This window comes from Saccostrea cucullata, unplaced genomic scaffold, assembly GCF_032062105.1.
Source record: "Saccostrea cucullata isolate Sc308-1 unplaced genomic scaffold, CSIRO_AGI_Scuc_v1 ctg751, whole genome shotgun sequence".
In the NCBI taxonomy this organism is placed as follows: Eukaryota; Metazoa; Mollusca; class Bivalvia; order Ostreida; family Ostreidae; genus Saccostrea; species Saccostrea cuccullata.
The window spans coordinates 61,369-83,824 of NW_026918475.1; the positions used below are offsets into that span (position 1 = coordinate 61,369).

The 22,456-nt window shown below is 33.2% G+C and overlaps 1 protein-coding gene across 1 annotated transcript; it reads left to right on the forward strand.

The window, feature by feature from the left end:
• The first annotated feature begins 3,943 nt into the window (after window positions 1–3,943).
• Window positions 3,944–22,186, forward strand: LOC134266710 (cAMP-regulated phosphoprotein 19-A-like). The gene is made up of 3 exons (XM_062748932.1): window positions 3,944–4,124; window positions 5,313–5,411; window positions 20,939–22,186. The coding sequence occupies exons 1-3, from the start codon at window positions 4,020–4,022 to the stop codon at window positions 21,125–21,127; spliced, it is 393 nt and encodes a 130-aa protein (XP_062604916.1). The 5' UTR covers window positions 3,944–4,019; the 3' UTR covers window positions 21,128–22,186.
• Window positions 22,187–22,456: the final 270 nt, after the last annotated feature.

Consider the following 22,456-nt stretch of genomic DNA (forward strand, 5'->3'; position numbering starts at 1 on the left):
CCGAAATTTACAGTCAATGTCAAAATTCAAATCTAAAATTAGTAATAAAGAATCTAGATCTGCCCACCTTCTTACTTTGATTACGGTAACAGAAGACTTAATGTTCTTCAAACCAGACTACGACATAATTGTGTATTAAATAACGACCTTTATAGATGCAATTTAATATCAAGTCCCTTGTGCACATGCGGTAAAGTTGAGGACACATATCATTATTTTTTCGTATGTCCAAAGTATGCGAACGCCAGAAATGAATTTTTAAATAATTTTTTACAATTTGATAAAATTCACATACTATATACACATGTCTTATTATGGGGGGTTGAATCACTGAGTGCTGCAGAGAATGAACGTCTCTTTTCTTTTGTTCAAACATTTATTAAGCATTCTGGTAGATTTCCTTGTTAATTACTGTACCTATATATTAATATATGAATTTGTTCAACTTTTATATATTTATACATATATGCAAAATGCATCAATTTGTTTACTTTTGCAAATTCTGAATCCTGTATATAGCATGTTTAACTGTGATAATATCAATGTGTAATTTACATGTATAGGGAGAGGGCGTTATAAGTATTCAGTACTTGTGCTCAATCCCTTTGTAATTATATTACAATAAAATATGTTCAAATCAAATCAAATCAATCAATCAAAGGCTGGTTGGCCCCCCAACTTTTTGTGGTATATATGTCTTTGGGTATAAGTAAAATGTAGTATTGTAGGTAAAAAAAATTGGTACTGAAAGAAGTTGGCATTGAAAAAAGTTGGCTCCTAACACCCCCCTCCCTCCAAGAAATAGGATTTCGCATCGTCGCAAACCACGGCCAAAATGTACGATCCTCTCCCATTCTGGTAGGAGAGAGCTATATGCGGATTCCGGACCGTGGCTTGAGACGATGGCTGGTCCCCCACTTTCAAAAACGATGCTACGTGCCTGGTGAAGATTTACCTCTCCCGCCAAAATCAATTTTCATGCATGTATCAGTACATGTAAATTATTCTATTCCAAGCGCTTGCGAGGTTTCATCTAGTATATACAAATGGTTCTAAATTATTCTCTTTAGAGAATTGGACAGGCTTTCGCCAACGGGATGTAGGTGAAAGCTAGCCTGTCCACTTCTCTAAAGAGAACAGGTAATTATAAATTATAGGAATAAATGCCCAGCTGTTCTGTCTATACTTTAAATTGTAGATTTGCAAATAGATAATTTCAATATATAATGATAGAAGGATCCTTTTTAAATTGTGCTTTCAAATATATATATGAAATACAAGTGCATGTATACAACTAAGATTGACAAATTCTGTACAGTTGTTGTCTTACAATGCATGGCAATTGATGTTGATTTGAAAGTTTGGAATCGGGCCATTTTTTAAAAAGTCAAATATATGTCGTATTTTAAAATTTCTAGAAGTTCAGCTAGACTAAAATTAAACAGATATTTCTATTTGTTTTGTTTCATTGATATACCAGAAATTTGAAATAATAACCGATTTATTTACCGGATTTAAATATCAGATCGACAAGTTCAAAATCGTTGAAAATTTTAATTTGAACATAAATACTATTTACCGATCGGGAGAGGACAACCAAATATTTTTTTTTAATTATAAGATGAGAATCCACGGGGGGGGGGGGTCCATCCCAGTAAAAAAAAAATGAAGAAAACCAGAAATTTATTGACGAGCAAAAAAGAAAAAAGGGAGGAGGGTTGGCTTTCGTAAATATAAGCATCTAAGTCAGAACTGCGTACCTATCAATTTTACCGAAATTTTCAGTAAATAAAAAAAATACTTCATACCTTTAATAATTACGAAAGCCTATTAAGACCAAACTAGAGAGAAAAAAATTAAAAGGCGAAAAGGCATTATAACCCTTTTGAAAAGGCGTTATTACGCCTTTCCATTCTAGAAGGCGTTATTATGCCTTTCCAAAAGGCGTTATTACGCCTTTTACTTTCAATACATAACTAAACATATTTAGCCCAACCGAGGGGTGTGTGTGTGTGTGTGCAGAAATCGTACCTTTGGGACATGAATTTCACAATTAGATATAGGACTAATTTCTCAAAAAATAATCTAAACAGACAGCAATTAAATTTCCAGGAAAAAAGTGAAGCAGAAAGCTGTTTTTCTATATTTCATTATAGCGAAAGTTATCGCCCTTGTTATTGTTAATTGCTAATTATATACATCGAAAATAAATACTTAATTAGTGTTAAATTTGAATTAAAGTAATCAATAATAATTTTTGTATGTTTCTTTAGTTGGGATACTAAAGGTTTACTGGCGAGGATTGCGAGGTCGGTTCTAGAGGTAAATCTTGACAAACATGTGCGTGTACATATAAGTGTGTGGACTTCCGTGCTTTTATTGTACTGTTTTAAGTAGTAAGTGCGTGGTCATCCCTGCTTATTACTTGACAGAGTGTGTGGTCATCCCTGCTCTGTGATCGCATCTTAAAGTAGCAAGTGTGCGGACATCCCTGCTTGTTGCTGCGCAAGATCAGGTGTGTGGACATCCCTGCCTGCATCTTGTGGTAGAGCATTGGTGTGCGGAAATCCCTGCCAGTGTCTCTAGGCTAGAACCGTATTAGTGTCAAGTGTGTGGTCATCCCTGCTTGTCACTGCGCAAGGGCAAGTGTGCGGTCATCCCTGCTTGTCTCTTGTGGAAGTGCGCTGGTGTGTGGACTTCCCTGCCAGTGTCACTTGTTCGCTACCAGTAAAGACTTTATATAACGCAGTACCAAGTGATTAAGACTGCGCATATATTTGCAGCATCTCAAGGCTATCCGTTTTTATCACGGGTACGAGCCTGCGGGGGTTCACAGGCAGTGACCTCCCTTGCACGTTACAAAAGATTTTTAAATGCGTCATATATTTTCAATGTTGAACCAACTATTAGTCCTTCTTTCATACCAGGCACACCTCTACCAAGGGTCATTGATTTCATTTGCTCATTATACCCATGCAAATAGTTGCCTGCTTTTTTCCTAGAAGAGAGAAAAATATTTTCAAATGACATAAATTTTAATACACTGTACATGGCAAGCAAAGCTGTAAGATAGATCTGCCTATATTCTAGATCTTCACAAGTAGAGTGTTGCCTTCTCTTAATACGAATGCAAACAGTTGTCAGTGAGATGTGCAGGAATATAGAGAATTGCATAAATAAAGATGGTTTTAATTAAATCTTTCTATATTTATTAACATAAGATAACGCCTTTTCCTATTCCTTTTCATGTAGGCCAGTAATACGAGTGCGAATGGGGTAACCCCCCTCCAAACATACACACTTTTGAGGAAAAGTCTTGCTACAGTTTAAATATTATAATTAACTATTGGTTTCTTGTTTCCTTAACATGTTGTTGCAGTATGTAAAACTGTGACAAATTATTGCATTTAAATAAAATCCCCCCCCCCACGAATTTGGCCAGTGGAGGGTGTGTGTGTGTGTGGGGGGGGGGGGCTATTAAAAGCACGGGCCTGTTAAATGCAAAATAATGGTTATTCCAAAAGCATGATAACTATTTTGGAAAGGCATAATAACGCCTTTTAGAAAGGCGTAATAACGCTTTTAAGAAAGGCGTAATAAGACCTTTTAGAAAGGCGTAATAACGCCTTTTAGAAAGGTGTAATAACGCCTTTTGGAAAGGCGTAATAACGCCTTTTAAAGGCATTATAACGCCTTTTGGAATGGTTTTTCGCGTTATTACGCCTTTTTAATTTTTTTTTCTCTCTAGATTGATCCTAATAGGCTTTCGTAAATAATAACAAAGGTAGGACGTATTTTTTTTATTTACTGAAAATTTCGGTAAAATTATTAAAGGTATGACGTATTTTTTTATTTACCGAAAATGTCAGTAAAATTGATAGGTGCTTACACACATCCTTGTACGCATTAGCTATTAACTGTACATTGACTTTTGTAACAACAGATTTCATTGGATAATATCGAGAGTAAATGTTCATCGCCATATTTTGATTATTTCGGCGCAGTTAAAAACGAACAAAATGAGTTCTCAAGAAAAACCTGAAGAGACGAAAGAGGAAAACAAAGACAAATCCACTGGAGATGATGTTTTTATCAAACCAGCTACCCCCGAGCTATCAGCTTCCGTTAGTAATGTTTACGTGATTGCGCCATGCCAATGAGTCTTAGAATCTCTACTTTGTCACTTTCAAAATTTAGTGATTTAAGGCGGTTAACATCATTATAGTCAAAATCACGACCATGAAAGAACCTTAATATATTTATGCAAGTAAATTCGGATCTTGAGAGGGTTTCTCAAGTCTTCAAAGTTCTATAACAGTAACAGTTAAAGCTGTGTATCTACTATCTTAAATTAGCTGAAGAATTTGGAGAAATCAATCCAGAATCGAGCACAGCTTTTTATGTGCAATAAATAAACAGATTTTTTATGTGGGGTGGCTCTCTGGTCGTCCATGCTTTTTTTTCTTTTTTTTTTTTACCAACGAGCTACAGACACACAGCAGCTGTCTAACATAATATTAAGATTGAATTCATTAATTATGTTTTCATTTAAATTTCTGAAAAAGATATGCCAAGGACAGGGTTCGAAATTCACTATAATTGAATTGAATATACAACTCGCAAAATATGAGTTAAATATCCAAATTGCGAGTTAAAATATTTGTAACTCACAAAAATTTGCGAGTTGTTTTTTTTCATTGCAATTTTCACCCAGGAAAAAAACATCTGTTTCAACTATGTTTTAGTCTTATCTTTCTCTCTTTAGTTACTGTTTATATCTGCCAATTGAATGAGCATTTGCCATTTAATGGTCATGTTGAAAATTACAAAATTTTTAAAAAGATGGATAGTGGGCTGTTTAATTTTTGAAAAGCTTTCATTAGGAATTAATGTTGATTTTACCTATAAGTACTTAATCCAGTTGTAAAGGTAACATATCTCTGAAACCTGTCAACATCAAACCTATAAGTGTCTGTAACTCAAGGTTACAGTGGATACAACTATATATTCATTTGATTACATTCAGTTAGGGTTTGTGAAAGCCAAAAGAGGGTTATAAAAGAATAGGACACTAAAATGCTCCAATCCCAGTTTATACTTAATAATAAATTGATTTGTTATAAATTCTTTTCTTATAATTTCATTTTCATCCATCTAGAATAAAAAAATGCATTAAAAATGCCTTCAAATTGTACAAAGAAGTAATGCCACACAAATAATGATATTAGTATATCTGATTGCAAACTATCTATACTGAGATATAATTGTATAATATCTGAACTAATGAAAATGTGGTACCTTTCGTCTTTCAGGAAAAAATGAAACAAGAAGAAGATAAATTAAGGAAAAAGTATCCAAATATGAAGCCAGGTGTGGGAGGGTCTGCCTTATTATCAAAAAGGCTTCAAAAGGTAAGCATTGGGATCTAGTAATAAAGAAGGGATTAAGAAAAACAGAATGATTTATGAACTTTTGTAAATATTGCATGTTCAGAACATTATACATGCATATGATGTATAGAATTGAGTATAGGTCAATAGTGGTTAAATTAAGGTGCCGTATCAAGTGGGGCTGGGGTACAGGACAATAAAATTGATATTTTGTTATACATGTGTTGTAATCCATGTCAAATGATATTCAGGGTTTGACATTGCCATTAGTATGTTAGTCTCAGACCAACACATTTTCATTCGTAGTAATAAAATCTGTGGCTAATTAGTCTAAACAGACCACAGGCACCTGACGTTACTTAATTTTCTTTTAATAAAAAATTATACCCTTACCTAATAATAAACAAAGGTATCCATCGACGCCATCATGGATTTTTCAAAGTCAGTCTGCTCGGTCACATCCGCTTGTATTTTCGTCTGAAATTTTTTTAAATAAATTCCCTGCAACCATATTCTTTCTGTTTCCAGTCTTTTAACCCTTTGTGTGCTGACTTGTTTTACGTGCACAGTAACCTCAGGACTGAGTTGTTTTGTAATATCAACAAAATTATCACAATGGTGTACTAAAATGCAAATATCTAAAATTATTGACAACCAATTTGCTTGAAATTTGGCAAATATATAGCAAATGTTGTGTTTTGTTAATCTATAATATTTTTTTTTAAAAATCTAATATTTTATGTTGCCATGGAAACCAAATTTTCAAAAAATATATTTTAAAATGACTTTTTAGCACTTTAACTATATTTTTCAGAGAAAATATTGCACTTTGATGAAAAAAAATAAATCAATTGCTTTAAAAGTTCTAATTAGTTTAATATTATGTAAAAAAAAAATTAATTTAAACAATAACTCATTGATAAAGTCAATGTTATATATAACCGTTATGTTGTGAAAAGTCATTGTATACTTATCTAAGTAAGGGATATATTCATGTAGGTTTAAGTGAATTTTGATTTAAGTTAATGGATTTTTTTTTCAGATTTTAACTAAAAAGAGCATAAATTGAAGATTCAATTAGCCTGTAAATATAAAACCAGTAATTATTTTAAGAAATATTGGCAATCATATAAGAAAGTATGATCCTCAAAGAATATGCAGTTTTTGAGGTTGGGAAATCTTGGAGCAAATTGGCACAACAATGAACTAATTGCTGTTACTACTATCCATTTTCAAATTAAAGCAGTCATTATGTTAAATTAATTAAAAAAAATAATAATAACTTTTACACTAAGTTATAGAGGTCTTATTTTCTAATGACTGGTATCTAACAGCCCTAAATATACTCTTAGTAATTCTCAAATCTTTTTTTTTATTTCGCTTTTATTGAAGAAAATGCATTTCTCCATGTTATTTGTTAAGTTTACATATTCATCAACTTTCCTCCCACAGTACTTCTCACTCTGTAAGAAATGTGGCATTTATTTTAAAAGTTTTATTCCTGGCTGGCAACAATAATTGCCAGCAGGAAAACTAGTATTTTAAATTTTAGAAATTTAAGCACCTTTAACAGTCATTTATAATGTTTTCAAAAATGACTTCGTTCAATGTGGTCACTGGTGAATAACAGTTTTGATTTTTTTCAATTGATTTTAGTTAATGATAATTGACAGATATGTACCATAATATCAATCAATATATAATTATGAAATACTTTTAAGTTATATACAAGTCCAATGGTATGGGTCATGGATATAGGCCAAGTAAGCTCAGTCAGTAGAGCATCTGACCGGTGATGCAGGGGCCCCTTCTTAGATTCACGGTCCAGCCGTGCATTTTCTCCTTCCTTAATTGTTACATATATGATGCTATTGAACCCTCTGGATTTGCAAGTGAAAGTCCTGTCAGGGGCTAATAAGAACTTGGGTTGTGTCTGCAAGAATAAAGATAACTTCAAGGAGGGATATGTAATGGTTGTGCTATGGGTATCAACCTGGGTAGAGCACCTGACTAGTGAAGCAGGGTTCCTGAGTTCAATTCTTGGTCCAACCATAGTTACCATACATTTTCTCCTTTCCTATTACACAAGTTTTAAATGTGCCTGAGTTTTTACTTCAACATAAAATATTATTCCTAATACTGTATACTGGGAAATTTTTGCCCCCGTTTTATTTTTGCCCCTTTCACCCTCTCCTTGATTGGTCGAATTTAAAATGGGGCGAATTCAAATTACACCTCATAATTTCTTAAACAGAACTATGACTGGGTGAAATTAAAACAGGGCAAAATTGTTCACAAGTTCAAAAGGGCGAAAATAACATGGGGCAAAAAAAAACCTGTACACAGTAATGAAATGTATATTTTATTTCCACTATGGGATTTCTTTGTATTCTAAGTAACTATTAATATTTTCATTTTTAAAAATTAACATATCTTTGGGGACCAAAATGTAATCTTTGTTGATAAGTAATTGTACAGGAATTTGCATTTTTGAAAAAAGTAAATCTTAGCTTTTTTTCTGTATTCATTCAGGCATATATGATTATCTCTTACATCAAATGTACCTATCTTACTGTTACATATCTAGAAGGGATGGAATGTAAAAGCTTCTTGGGCCATATAAATTTGTAAACTAGAGGATATATTACATATTAATAGGTAAAAACATGTACAGTATATACTTTTGAGTTTGAGAAGTACAATTCCTACATGTATTACCCAGTCTTTATTGTAATTTATTGAACAGATGTACATGCAAATCCATACTATTTACAAATTACTCATTCTAAAGACTCTGATCTCCTTCTTATGCCTACAAAAATGACAATTCATCTTAATTTTAAACTGTAGAGATATCATTTATTTAACCAGTGAATTTTATAATTTTGTGTGTGCATGTATAGGTTGGGGCAGTCTCGCTGTTTTTGGTGTTTAATAAAATAAAAATAAAAAGTGGAGGAAGTTTGCAATTTAATCCACATGCTTTATTCTGGCAAAAGTCTATTTTAAAGAAAAAGAAAATGTCTCCCTGATACATGTTCTTGAACTTGGTTTAAAAAAAAATTCTGATCCATATAGTTTCAATTATTTTCACTTACTAATAAGGTCCCATGCAAACTAGAGTACGGTATGTAAATATTTAATGCCTTGAAGAAATCTAACTCTAAGATACCAAAGATCAGGGAACATATTTTGGTTTTGAAATTATTGAGAGTCTATATAATCCTCATCAAGGAAAAAAAAATGGTATTTTATTACTTACTGAAATAAAACAAATACCACAGTTTACACAAATGACAGTCATTTCAGGGAATATCAGCACTTCAAAACTTTTTCATCACTTTTTACCATTTTCATGTATATGCACATGATCAAATGCATCAATGCATCTTTTCTGATAACTAGCTTACATTTGAAGACACTATATAGAAAAAAATCAAGTTTATTTTTAATTGTGCTAAAAATTTTACAATATACCATATACTGTTATAAAAAAAATATTTGAAAGTTTTCCCAAATAGATGGAACATCAAGCAGCTTTAAAACAGAATTTTTAGGTGTAATTAGTGCCACTTAATTGACTCAATGATTGTCAATTATAAAATTCATTTTGTGTATATTTCGAATACCTGCATGTATCATGAATTAATTTTGCTTGATCACAAAAATATGTTGATGGATATATATATTCTCTATATATCTCTTTTGCACTCACTTATTAATGCAATAACTGATTGGAAAATTTTCTACAATGTCCCAGGTCCTCCACATTTATTACTTTTATTAGGTGGAAACTTTTTTATCTTTCAACATTTTTGAAATGGGTCTTTAGATTAAAAAAAATTGTTTACTTATTTATTTGTTTATTTATTGTTAAAAAAACAAATACTTTTAATTAACAAGATGCTTCAAATTATTTTTTCAAACCTTTATTTCAAAGCAAAGCTTGATTTACGTGTCGTATGTAAACAACTTGCACAGCCACTGAGGAAAAGAAAAACGTCTGTGACTTGCCAGGTTCAATCTCGCGCATTATTGTTTTCATTTAGACGATGTAATGTATGTCTACTTACAAAACACCAAATAAACAAATAATAACCACCGTATGTCCAAAATATAAACCTTTGCCGACCATATAAGCTCTCGATATGCTTCAGACTGAAGTTCAGTACATGTAGCATGTGCATCCTACTTTCGTTTTAACAGGAAGAACTTTGCAAGGTTAAGGTCAAGTCAAGTTAACCAGAGTTTTTCTGCTAAATTATCGAAAATTTTTAAGTAATTTTAAGTCTACTAACTCAAATTTATTAGAATTATTGATATTTAACTATTTTTTGGTTTTATTTCTTTATTCTCCTATATATCAGAGCAAGTTAGTAGATATTTATTACATGCGCGTTTTTTCCCTGTTTCCAAAAATAGCGGACTGACTTTCATCGTAACAAACTCCAAACAACTTCACTTTAAATCACAATTTCACAAATAATTGGCATATTTTCACATCTTAATTACCTAGTTTTCAATGTGTTGTAGTTGTATAATACATTTTGATAGATTCTGAATAATTCACCGCTCATTTATACGTTTTATATGACGTTTTATGTGACGAAGCGCTAATTCCAGACTCAGACCCAACATATTGGGTTCCCGCACGCAAGCGTTTGTGACGTCAGACCCAATATATTGGGTTCCCGCACGCAAAGGGTTAAGATCTAAAATTACGGGTTGTGCAACCAGAAGGGCGCATCACCCTTGCAAATATAATTCCATGTAAAACAGACCAATAAAAATTTCTGAAAAACAAAATGAATAAATTACCTATGTTCGATTCTTGACAATTTTATGCATGTAATTTATCTTTCTAGCTTCTTGGTGGGTAGTTAGATAATTCTGAGTCAATTCAGCGCTTAATTTTAGGACTGATTGATATGAAATCAAACAAGATTTAGTATAACACAGAAAGATGTCGGACAATTTGGAAGTAATGTATACTGTATAGGCCTAAAGAAAAAAAAAGCAAGATAGGGAATACAATCGTTCTTCCTGATCACAAGTTTTCAAGGAATATGCAGATAAATCACTTCCCATAAATGCTTTGTTTCTTTCCAAAAAGTTTAAAAGTACGAGGGCCGTTCAAAAATTACGCGGACTTGTTGCACAGAAAAAATATTTGACGACATAATCGGGCAAAATGTCACACATAATGTAAAAGAAACTTTACTTATATGGTCTTCAAAATTTCATATCAAAATGTTGTGAATTGGTATCAATTTTGAGTGATTTTTCAGGACATATCATTAAGTCAATGAGCAGCAAAATCTTCGACGTCACGGGCATTATAAAAAATATGTGATTGAGCTTTCATTTTCTCAACATTTTCCCAAGAGTACCTGTACAGTTTGAGTTACCTTATCTAATCAACATCCAAACACCATTTCTTGTCAAGCTTAAAATCTATTAAACAAGTAAAAAATATTCTTTTTTTGTTTTAAAACCAAAAATTGCAGGTATTTATGAGATATAGTGTGACATTGGTCACTCTCAATCACGTTCTTTACAGTCCGGATAAAGTTTTCGTCGATAATCTTCTTCCCGTCCTCCCGTATAGCCTTTTTACAGAGGTCTAACGGTCTAAAATTTCAATAAGCTATTTGTGATGAATGTCATGAATACCCTAGTTTACTACATGTTTTATTATGTATATTTTGGATCTATGTTGGCGATATCTCGAGCATTACACATAATTTAACAAAAGTGTGGTGCACCGTCAATTCCGGAGACGTCATTTTCACAGTCGTTTTCACGGGAATCGCATCAGAGAAAAATCACTATATTTCTGTTAGGACTTCAAATATCATGACAGAAATCTAGATACGTGATAACAGAGCAATTCAAAGATACATTTGAGAAAATTGACGAAAAATATCGCGAATTATAGAAAATTAATGAGTAAAATTTTGAATTCCGCATGCTTTTGCTTCAAATTTTTTGTCGTGCTCCGTACCTCTCCATCCGTGATATCAACTTACCGATAATTTTAGTAGAATTTTTCTAAAATACAAAAATTTTGCCCAAAATTTATTGGAATCTTTAAGATACATATTTCTGTGAAATTTCATAACTATATGACGTCTATAAGAGTAAATAATAGCACAGTCAGCGTAATTTTTGAACGGCCCTTGTACATTGTAATAATTTATTTTTTAATTTATCGTTTCCAAACATTGATTTTTAGCTCACCTCGACGAAGTCGAGATGAGCTTATGCTATACCCCTGGCGTTGGCGTGGGCGTCCCAGGTTAAAGTTTTAGGAGTAAGTCCATTCCTAAGTAACTATAAGCCCTACCTGAACCAAACTTGTATGGATGATGCATCTAGGGATGTACACTACCAGACTTGCTTCGGATGCTGGATCTGACCTACATTTTTAGGTCACCTGAGTTACTCAGGTGACCTATTGCTATCCGTTTTCGTCCGTCATCGTGTGTTGTGTGTCATGCGTCGTGTGTTAACGTTTGAACATTTTCAGCTTCTTCTCTGAAACCGCTGCACCAATTTCAACCAATTTTGGCACAAAGCATCTATGGGTTATGATGAGCAAGAGTGCCTCTTCTAAAATTGTGAATTTTATGGCCCCAGGGTCAGGGGTTCTGGTGTTAGGGCGGGGCTCTATTGGTTATATAGTGAAAATGCATTTATTCTTTGAAAATCTTCTTCTCTACTTCAGGGTATTAAATAAACTAACTAAGTACATAGTTATGATGAGCAAGAGTGCCTCTTCAAAAATTGTGAATTTTGTGGCCCCAGGGTCATGGGTTCTGGTGTTAGGGTGGGACCCTTTTGATTATATGGTGAAAATGCATTAATTCTTTGAAAATCTTCTTCTCTGCTCTTGGGTATTAAATAAACTAACCAAGCACATAGTTATGTTGATCAAGAGTGCCTCTTTCAAAATTTTGATCTTTATGGCCCCAGCGTCAGGGGTTCTGGTGTTAGGGCGGGGCTCTATTGACCATATAGTGAAAATGCATTAATTCTTTGAAAATCTTCTTCTCTGCTTCTGGGTATTAGATAAACTATGTAAGTAAATAGTTATGTGATCAAGAGTGCCTCTTCCAAAATTGTGAATTTTATGACCCCAGTGTCAGGGGTTCTGGTGTTAGGGCAGGGCTGTATTGATCATATAGTGAAAATGCATTAATTCTTTTAAAATCTTCTTCTCTGCTCCTGAGTATTAAATAAACTTAGTACATAGTTATCATAAGCAAGAGTGCCTCTTCCAAAATTGTGAATTTTATGGCCCCAGGGTCAGGGGTTCTGGTGTTAGGGTGGGGCTCTATTGATTATGTAGTGAAAATACATTAATTCTTTGAAAATCTTTCCTTTGGTCCTGGGTTTTTTTGCCAGTGATCCAAGTCACAGGGGCCTGTAACATACTGTATTTGATTTTACGTTATCACTATATGTATACAAAAAGAGAAAGGGAAACAACGTCAGCCCGAATTTACATGGGGTCGATCTCGGAAATGATTCGTGTTTTCAATAAAATACCTTGGATTTAGTGAAATAACGCCTGGGATCATTCAGCAATAATCACTCTTTAATAAAAATACCATCGCGGTCATTTAAGAATCGTGTAAGTCATGTTTTGCAAATCCAATATCCTGTCATGCAAGTGATGTAGTTTAAGTCGTCCACTAAATTCGCTAAACATTGCATCCAAGATTTAACGCGAGATGTGATTGGTCAATAGTGCTTTTCTAGAACAGATCTGACCAATCACTCTCCGCTTTTTACCTATCATGGGTTTTTCCAAAATGTCGTCTGTTCTAGGCTCGGGCCTTGTCTTGAACGAAAAAAGCCATTGTATTTATTCAAATCGGAGAGGTTGTACGTTTTAATTGCAATTAACAAAAGAAAAAGATGATTTTCATGTGTTTTCCATCTCCGGAAAGACTTAAAAACTGGAGAAAATGTGCGAATTTTACCACGTTTTAGTGGACGACTTAAAGTACATCGACTCGCACAACTGGATATCTAGTTAGTATTACCCAACTTAAACGCTATATAAATAAATGAGGTTTCTGTTTTATTAAATAATATTTATTGTAGTATGATTCTAGGTAAAATTTAATTCGCTGCATTATTTTTTCTATGAAATACGAAATATTTCCGAGATCGACCCCGTGTAAATTCGGGCTGACATTGTTTCCCTTTCTCTTTTTGTATACATATAGTGATTACATAAAATCAAATACAGTATGTTACAGGCCCCTGTGATCCAAGTATATATATTTATGATGAAGAAAGGTGCATCTAGCAAAATGCATATTTTTTATTCCCCCCCCCATCCTCCCTGGGATGGGGGTGAGGGGGAGGGGGTACATAGTCTGAAAATAAATTAATGCTTTGAAATCTGCTCTTTGGTATTAATCAACTATTTTATGATAAAATTTGCAAAATTTTGAAATATGTGGCCCCAGGATCAGTGGTTCCTTTGGGATGAGGTGCACAACTGGTTATAAAGTGGAAGTGCATTTTCTCTTAATGTTACTCTGATCTACCTCTGGGTATTACCGTAATTTTCGGGTTATAGGTCGATGGGGTATATAGGTCGAAAGGCTCATTTTCAGCCTTAATTTTTGAAAAATCCTAAGAAAGGACGAACTTACTATATAGGACGAGGCTTTGTTTCCCGTTTTCTAAAGATTCTTACGCAGATACAACGTATCAGAACAGGTAAATCTCTATTATTACCGGTCAATTCCGTGACATGAACGTATCAAGAAAACAAACAGGTATTTTAATGAGTACAGCATTTAAATAAAGTTTTTAAAAAAAATGTAGTTAAAACTTCTTTGAATTGTGTTACTACTTTTTTTTCTCCAACTTTCCTGTTCAATGCCTCTGTAGTTTCATACTTTGTTAAACCAGAGGCAAAAATAACATGTAAATACGTTTCTTATTTTAAGCTATAATTCGGGAAATACCCGAGATCAAAGAATAATAATTGTGATTTCAGAACAACTTGGACACATTCCTAATATAGTTTATTCAGTTAGTTATTTACCGGTGGACGACAATTGCTTCGATGTCCGCTATTTTCATTTTTGTTCTTCAGGGATTTGCTAAAACCCGCAAACGACCATTGAATGTATATATAAAGCAACAGTAAAGAATTGAAATAATATTACCACGCTGTAAGTTTAATTTATAAATTTAATTGAGAGTACCGGTACATCCACAATTTGACAGTCAGTATGAATTTCATGGCTTTGTTTGTTCAATGATGCGTAACACTAATACCCTATAACGGCACGTGGATTTGCTAATCATGCCCTGCGGGTATTAAACCAACACAGGTGTTGAAACCTTTGCGTGTACACAGTGTAAATCCTTTTATCTGTCAGACAACTAAAATTCGTTAGAAGCCAATCTTTGTATAGCGGTAATTAAGTGTACTTCTTGTGTACGGAGAAGCTTTTATTAAACCTTATAATATCAGTTAAAATTATATTTCTTGCTTAAATCATATTTCTGTAACCTGCATTTATTACTAATTCTTTGCTTGTAAAACTCCATATCAATAAAATTAATTTTTTATCATCCGCATGTATATTTCCATAATTGCTTGTAAAACTTCAAACTATCTTTCAAAACGATTTTTAGGAATTGACTGGCAACAATTTATTTCACTCATTTTACATTAAAATAAATATGAGACTTTTACAATAAAAAAAAATTAATACTATTTCAATTTATCAATCTATTAATTAATGGTAAAACACTACATTTGTGATTTTGAAAAATTTTCCGTATTTTAAATTTTGATACGATTGCGGTTTTACTTTTAGTAAACGATAGCGACTTCCTAACTTCACAAGATGGCTACCGCATGATGGCCAATGGATAACACGTTGAGGAATTATTAACTTGATGAAGCACAGTTTTTTCCTTTGTCATCAACGGAAATTTAATGGAATTTATTTTGTAAGAAAGCTATAGAATAAATATTTTATTGTTTACCTAGGCATTAATTTTTCTGCGTAAAATAATGAAAAAAGTTATAAAAGTGGCACAGATTTGCTCTGAAATTTACGTAACTTTTTATTGATTTTGGGGCATTTTTCGTAAACTTGAGCCTTAGAAAGGTCGAATTCGTATATTGGGCGACCCCAGCGGTTCTGAGAAAAAAAGTATCGACCTATAACCCGAAAATTACGGTAAGTAAATAGAGTAAGCATGCTAAGTCTACAATTATGATAAGCAATGGTGCCTCTTTCAAAATTGTGAATTGCGAATTTCATGGCCTCTGGTTTAAAATACGAACCAAATTTAATTGTTTGAAAGTTGTTGCACAATACTTAGGTGACCTATAAGGCCCGTGGGCCTCTTGTCTGGATGAGTGACCAGGTTAAAGTTTTTGGAGCACGTCCATTCCCAAGTAACTATAAGCTTTACCCAGATCAAACTTGCATGGATGATGCATCTAGGGATGGACACTACCATACTTGCTTCAGATGCTGGATCTGACTTACATTTTCCAGATGAGTGACCAGGTTAAAGTTTTTGGAGCAGGTCCATTCCCAAGATGAGTTACCAGGTTAAAGTTTTTGGAGCAGGTCCATTCCCAGGTAACTATAAGCTCTACCCGGATCAAACTTGCATGGATAAAGCATCTAGGGATGGACACTACCAGACTTGCTTTGGATGCTGGATCTGACTTACATTTTCCAGATGAGTGACCAGGTTAAAGTTTTTGGAGCAGGTCCATTCCCAAGATGAGTTACCAGGTTAAAGTTTTTGGAGCAGGTCCATTCCCAGGTAACTATAAGCTCTACCCGGATCAAACTTGCAGGATGATGCATCTAGGGATGGACACTACCAGACTTGCTTCGGATGCTGGAACTGACCTACATTTTCCAGATGAGTGACCAGGTTAAAGTTTTTGGAGCAGGTCCATTCCCAAGAACTATAAGCCCTACCCTGACCAATCTTGCATGGATGATGCATCTGGGGATGGACACTACCAGACTTGCTTTGGATGCTGGATCTGACTTACATTTTCCAGATGAGTGACCAGGTTAAAGTTTTTGGAGCAGGTCCATTCCCAGGTAACTATAAGCTCTACCCGGATCAAACTTGCATGGATGATGCATCTAGGGATGGACACTACCAGACTTGCTTCGGATGCTGGAACTGACCTACATTTTCCAGATGAGTGACCAGGTTAAAGTTTTTGGAGCAGGTCCATTCCCAAGGAACTATAAGCCCTACCCAGACCAAACTTGCATGGATGATGCATCTAGGGATGGACACTACAAGACTTGCTTCGGATGCTGGATCTGACCTACATATTCATTCCCAAGTAACTATAAGACATACCCGAACTAAACTTGCATGGATGATGCATCTAGGGATGGACACTACAAGACTTGCTTCGGATGCTGGATCTGACCTACATTTTCATTCCCAAGTAGCTTTAAGACCTACCTGAACCAAACTTGCATGGATGATGCATCTAGGGATGGACACTATCAGACTTGCTTTGGATGCTGAATCTGACCTATATTTTCCATACAAGAGACCAGGTTAAAGTTTTGGGAACAGATTAATCCCAATGAACTTGAAGTCCTTGATATCTGCAGTATTAACAAATTTATGAATATTTGTTTACACTATACATGTTTTTCATGCTACATGCATAGAAATGTGTACCGTAATTTACGGAATATAGGTCGATACTTTTTTTCTCAGAACCGCTGGGGTCGCCCAATATACAGAATTCGACCTATTTAAGGCTCAAGTTTATGAAAAATGCCCCCTAATCAGTAAAATTTACGTCAATTTCAAAGCAAATTTGTGCCACTTTCGTAACTTTTTTGATTATTTTTCACAAAAAAATTAATGCCCCGGTAAACAATAAAATATTTATTCTATAGCTTTTTCACAAAATAAATTCCATTAATTATCCGTTGATGACAAAGGAAAACAACATTGCTTCATCTATTAAATAATTCCTCAACGTATAATCCATTAACATCATGCGGTGTCCTTTTGTGAAGTTAGGAAGTCGCGATCGTGTACTAAAAGTAAAACCGCAACCGTATCAAAATTTAAAATACGGAAATTTTTCACGATCACAACTGTAGTGTTTTTACTATTTATTAGTAGCAATAAATTGAAATAGTATATTAAATATTTTTTATTGTCTTATGTTTATTTAAATGTAAAGTGAGTGAAATAATTTGTTGCCATTCAATTCCTAAATTTAATTACCAAAAAAAAAAGACGCTAGTCATTACTGTGTTTTTTTTAATTTTAATTAATTGTAATACCGGTCAAACGAACTTATCTTGAATATACCGATACAAAGATTGGCTTCTAACAGAATTTTTAACTGACAGATAAAGGGATTTACACTGTGTACGCAAAGGTGTTATAACACCTGTGTATAGTTTAAATGCCTGCGGGGCATGATTAAGAAACCCACGTGCCATTATAGGGTATTAGTGTTCCACATCATTGAACAAACAAAGCCGTGAAATTCATGTTGACAGTCAAATTGTGAATGTACTCTCAATTAAATTTATAAATTAAACTATAGAGTGTTAATATGATTTCAATTCTTTACTGTTGCTTGATATATACATTCAATGGTCATTTGCGTGTTTTAGCAAATCCCTGGAGAAGAAAAATAAAAATGGCGGACATCGAAGTAATTGTCGTCCACCGGTAAATAATGTCTAAATAAAATTTATTAGGAATGTGTCCAAGTTGTTCTGTACGAAAGCCGGATAGGCTCATTTCTGAAAAGATAAAAAAATATTTAACTCGTTATAACGAGTTAATTATCTCGTTATAATGACTTAGTTATCTCGTTATAACGACTTAGTATCTCGTTATAACGACTTAGTATCTTGTTATAATGACTTAGTATCTCGTTATAACGAGTTAATTATCTCGTTATAACGAGTTAATTATGTCGTTATAATGACTTAGTTTTATCTCGTTATTAAGAATTACTTATCTCGTTATAACGAGTTAGTATCTCGTTATAACGAATTAATTATCTCGTCATAACGAGTTAATGATCTCGTTATAACGAGTTAGTTATCTCGTTATAACGAATTAATGATCTCGTTATAATGAATTAATGATCTCGTTATAACGACTTAGTTATCTCGTTATAACTAGTTAATTATCTCGTTTTAACGAGTTAGTTATCTCGTTATAACGAATTAGTTTTCTCGTTATAACGAGTTAGTTATCTCGTTATAACGAATTAGTTTTCTCGTTATAACGAGTTAATTATCTCGTTATAACGAAATAATAAGTTGCCCTTTTATTTCCAAATCAATAGCAATATAGGAATTAAAATGGCTGTAGTTTTAATGCCATTGAAGTTTAGTTGATAATTATCAGTCGTACTTAACTTTAAAATTGATAAAGAGATGCAAATATAATTTGCAATATGGTTTTAATAATATTAATCCTGTTCGAACTACAAGTATCTTGCCGTCAATATTCACAATTTGATAAAATTAGCAATCTTTTAATCGAACACATTTACACATTTATACGTGAACGTCTCTAAGTACACACTATTAAAAATATATGGCCAAATGTACTTGCTTCAAAGTTTTGCAATTTAAGTATAACAACGTTCTCCGATAAATCACACTATTTTTTTTATATATGTTTAACTTTTGGATGACCTTATAGCTTCCATAATCAATGTCTAATTTCTTAATTAATGCATTATAATGGCAAGCTAAGGCAGGCGTTAGTTACGCAACATATCTTATATACACTTACAGTGTGATATATATTATTTTTAGAGTCAGAAATGTTTTGAAAAAGGGGGGTATGGAGACATCAGCAATTAGGTCTTGGGCACGCGTAAAATTCGGGGGCTACTGTCCACTCATAACACAAAATCACGAGGCAGTCATAAGGTTCCGTATACACGTATTTGTCTTTGTTTTTTTTTTTTGAGTAAAACAATACAAATAAACTGCATCGTTTATAATTAAACGAACTACAATCACAGACACAACCCCTCGAAAAAAACAAAAACAAAACTAGTTTGCTTTTTTTCAATGAAATATTTATCATACACGCTTTAAACAAAGTTGATCGACTCGATTTTATATGCAATACTTCTTATTACTTACATATATCAACTTTAGAGTTTTTAACTCGTTATAACGAGAAAAATTAACTCGTTATAACGAGAAAATTTTCTCGTTATAACGAGTTAATTTTCTCGTTATAACGAGATAATTAACTCGTTATAACGAGATAACTAAGTCGTTATAACGAGATAATTAACTCGTTATAACGAGATAACTAACTCGTTATAACGAGATAACTAACTCGTTATAACGAGATAACTAACTCGTTATAACGAGATAATTAACTTGTTATAACGAGATACTAACTCGTTATAACGAGATAATTAACTCATTATAACGAGTTAATTTTTTTTTATCTTCTCAGAAATGAGCCTATCTGGCTTTCGTAGTTCTGAAATCGGAATTACTATTCTTTGGTCTCGAGTATTTCCCGAACTATAACTGTAAAGTAATAATGTATTTACGTTTTATTTATGCATCTGATTTAACAACAGTGTGAAACTACGGCGGCATTGAACAGGCAAGTTGGAGAAAAATAAGAAGTAACACAATTTAAAGAAGTTTTAACTACATTTTTTTAAAAAAAACTTTATTTAAATGCTATACTCATTAAAATACGTGTTTATTTTCTTGATACGTTCATGTCACGAATAACCCCGGTAATTTTAGGGGTTTACCTGTTCTGATACGTTGTTTCTGCGTAAGAATCTTTAGAAAATGGGAAACAAAGCCTCGTCCTATATAGTAAGTTCGTCCTATCTTAGGATTTTTCAAAAATTAAGGCTGAAAATGAGCCTTTCGACTTATATACCCCATCGACCTATAATCCCGAAATTACGGTATATGCCATGTAAGGGGTTAAACACAACTTGCAAGAATATTGTTGTTGGGATAAATACTAGATATTAAGAAAATATGATGTGAGCTTTGCATTACTTACACTGATAACATTCGTCGAGGTGAGATTCGTAATCTTTGATTACTTATGTTTTTAAAAAATGTTTTTGGACTGACTCATTAAATTGGGTGCTGACTAGTAAAAGTAAAGAAGCGCTAGTGCCAGGCTAAAGCCTAAAAATGTTAGTGTCAAACCCTTATTTTAACTCAATACAAAGCATGATATTAATCAAGTGTAAGAGGTTGATATCATTTTCAATGTTAGAATTCAATATTTCAATTAAGCATTCTCTGCTAGCTTTGTTAGATTTTTAATCCTTCATATTTTGAAAGATTCAGGAGGTTTGTTGAGAAAAAATGTGATACATGTATTGCCACTTTTCATTATAGTAGAAATGTTGAATTACACTTAACTTGACTTAAGCCATGTAAATACTGTAATAAATTTATACATACACAAGATTTATATTGATACAAGGACATGATTATACATGTATTTTTTTTTTTTTACAGAATAAGTACTTTGACTCAGGAGAATACAACATGACGAAGGCCAAGATGAGAGGATCTAAACTACCACCTGCTGCCCAGGAGAACATGATATTACAGGAACCCCCAGGGGATGCCATTCCAACCCCAGAGGCCATAGCTACAATTAGGAAACCATCACTTCAACAAAGCAAACTGGCAGAGCACTCATGAACAGATCCACAAATAATGATATTGTTTTGTTAGAAGATAGTGCTCTTTTCACCTTTCAAATGACAGGAAAAGGTGGCAGTCCCAACACCTCATTTTGAAAAAAAAAAAGGAAATACTTCACCAAAAAATTCAAAGCAAAATTGTTGAATTCAACAACACTTGGGTATTGGGGGGGGGGGGGGGGTTCTGATCTACAGTTTCAATGAACTAAATGGGAAAAGTATATTTTTAAATGTATTTTTCATTTCGTCTGTGATGTATACTTCATTTGGCCGAGTGTGTGTGTGTATGTGTGAAATTGTTCTTTCTGAATGTTCATTGTGTGACTACGTGTTTGATATCATTGATTATGTTTAATCAGCTATAGTTATATCTCCCTGGAATGTTGACACTTTTTCAGAATGATGTTTAAGCATTTCCATTGTTACACATAAATTATGTTTATTGTGTTATGTATGTAGTTCTTGGTAGATATTGGGAAGAAGTGGGGAGAATGTACATGGCAGTGCTTTGTTTTCCATATCACATCAGGATTATTTTATTCTATTTCCACATGTTATATTTTTTTCTGTAGTTTGGTCCTTATTGGATAGGGCAATTGCACTGTATATTTTCGCTTTTGACATACATTTTGCTTATGCAGCAATTTTTTAAATGATGTAGAAAGTAAAGTTCTGATTTATAAGGATATTCATATCTAAATTGAGTAGAATAACTGTGCAATAAAATATCTATTATAAGGAGAAGGGAATTGAATTGACCTACAGTTCTTAAAATTTTGCAAGTTCTTGTAAATTTGGAAAACTTCACATCATTAAACATTGATCCTTGAATGAATGTTGTGTTACTAGGTTTTTGGGTCATTTGCAATAAGAAAGGCTAAAACTATTCCAGTAGTGCGGATCTTATGATTTTGACAAGCCACATTGTTTGGGAGTACTAGCAGTGTATTACAGACTGTATATAGATATTTACGTTCTTTTTAAATATGATCACCTCACTCCTTTATTGTTATAGATTTGTTTAAATATCAAGAATAAATCATAGTTATGTAATAAATGATGTGTTATTTTTTTTTATCAGCTCACTTGTTTTGTTAAAATTGTTTCATCTTTGTTGTAAAGTAGCCAGCTTTCCTTTCAGAATCTGTACTCTAGAATAGGTTTCCCCCTAAGGGTAAATCTCATAATAAATCTCATAATAGAGCAGAATTTCATACTTACAAGAACATGAGTTTCAATAAGAATAACACTGCTTTTGTGGGCTGCAGCATATGCACATTAATGTCCACTTCAATTGACCCCAATGGATTTGAATTTAAAAGCAGAG

Excerpts from the sequence above, each read along its gene's own strand:
- LOC134266710 (XM_062748932.1), top strand. The coding sequence starts at position 4,020 with ATGAGTTCTCAAGAAAAACCTGAAGAGACGAAAGAGGAAAACAAAGAC. Across the intron at positions 4,125-5,312 it reads CCCCCGAGCTATCAGCTTCC|GAAAAAATGAAACAAGAAGA; the intron begins GTTAGTAATGTT and ends TTCGTCTTTCAG. Across the intron at positions 5,412-20,938 it reads TATCAAAAAGGCTTCAAAAG|AATAAGTACTTTGACTCAGG; the intron begins GTAAGCATTGGG and ends TTTTTTTTACAG.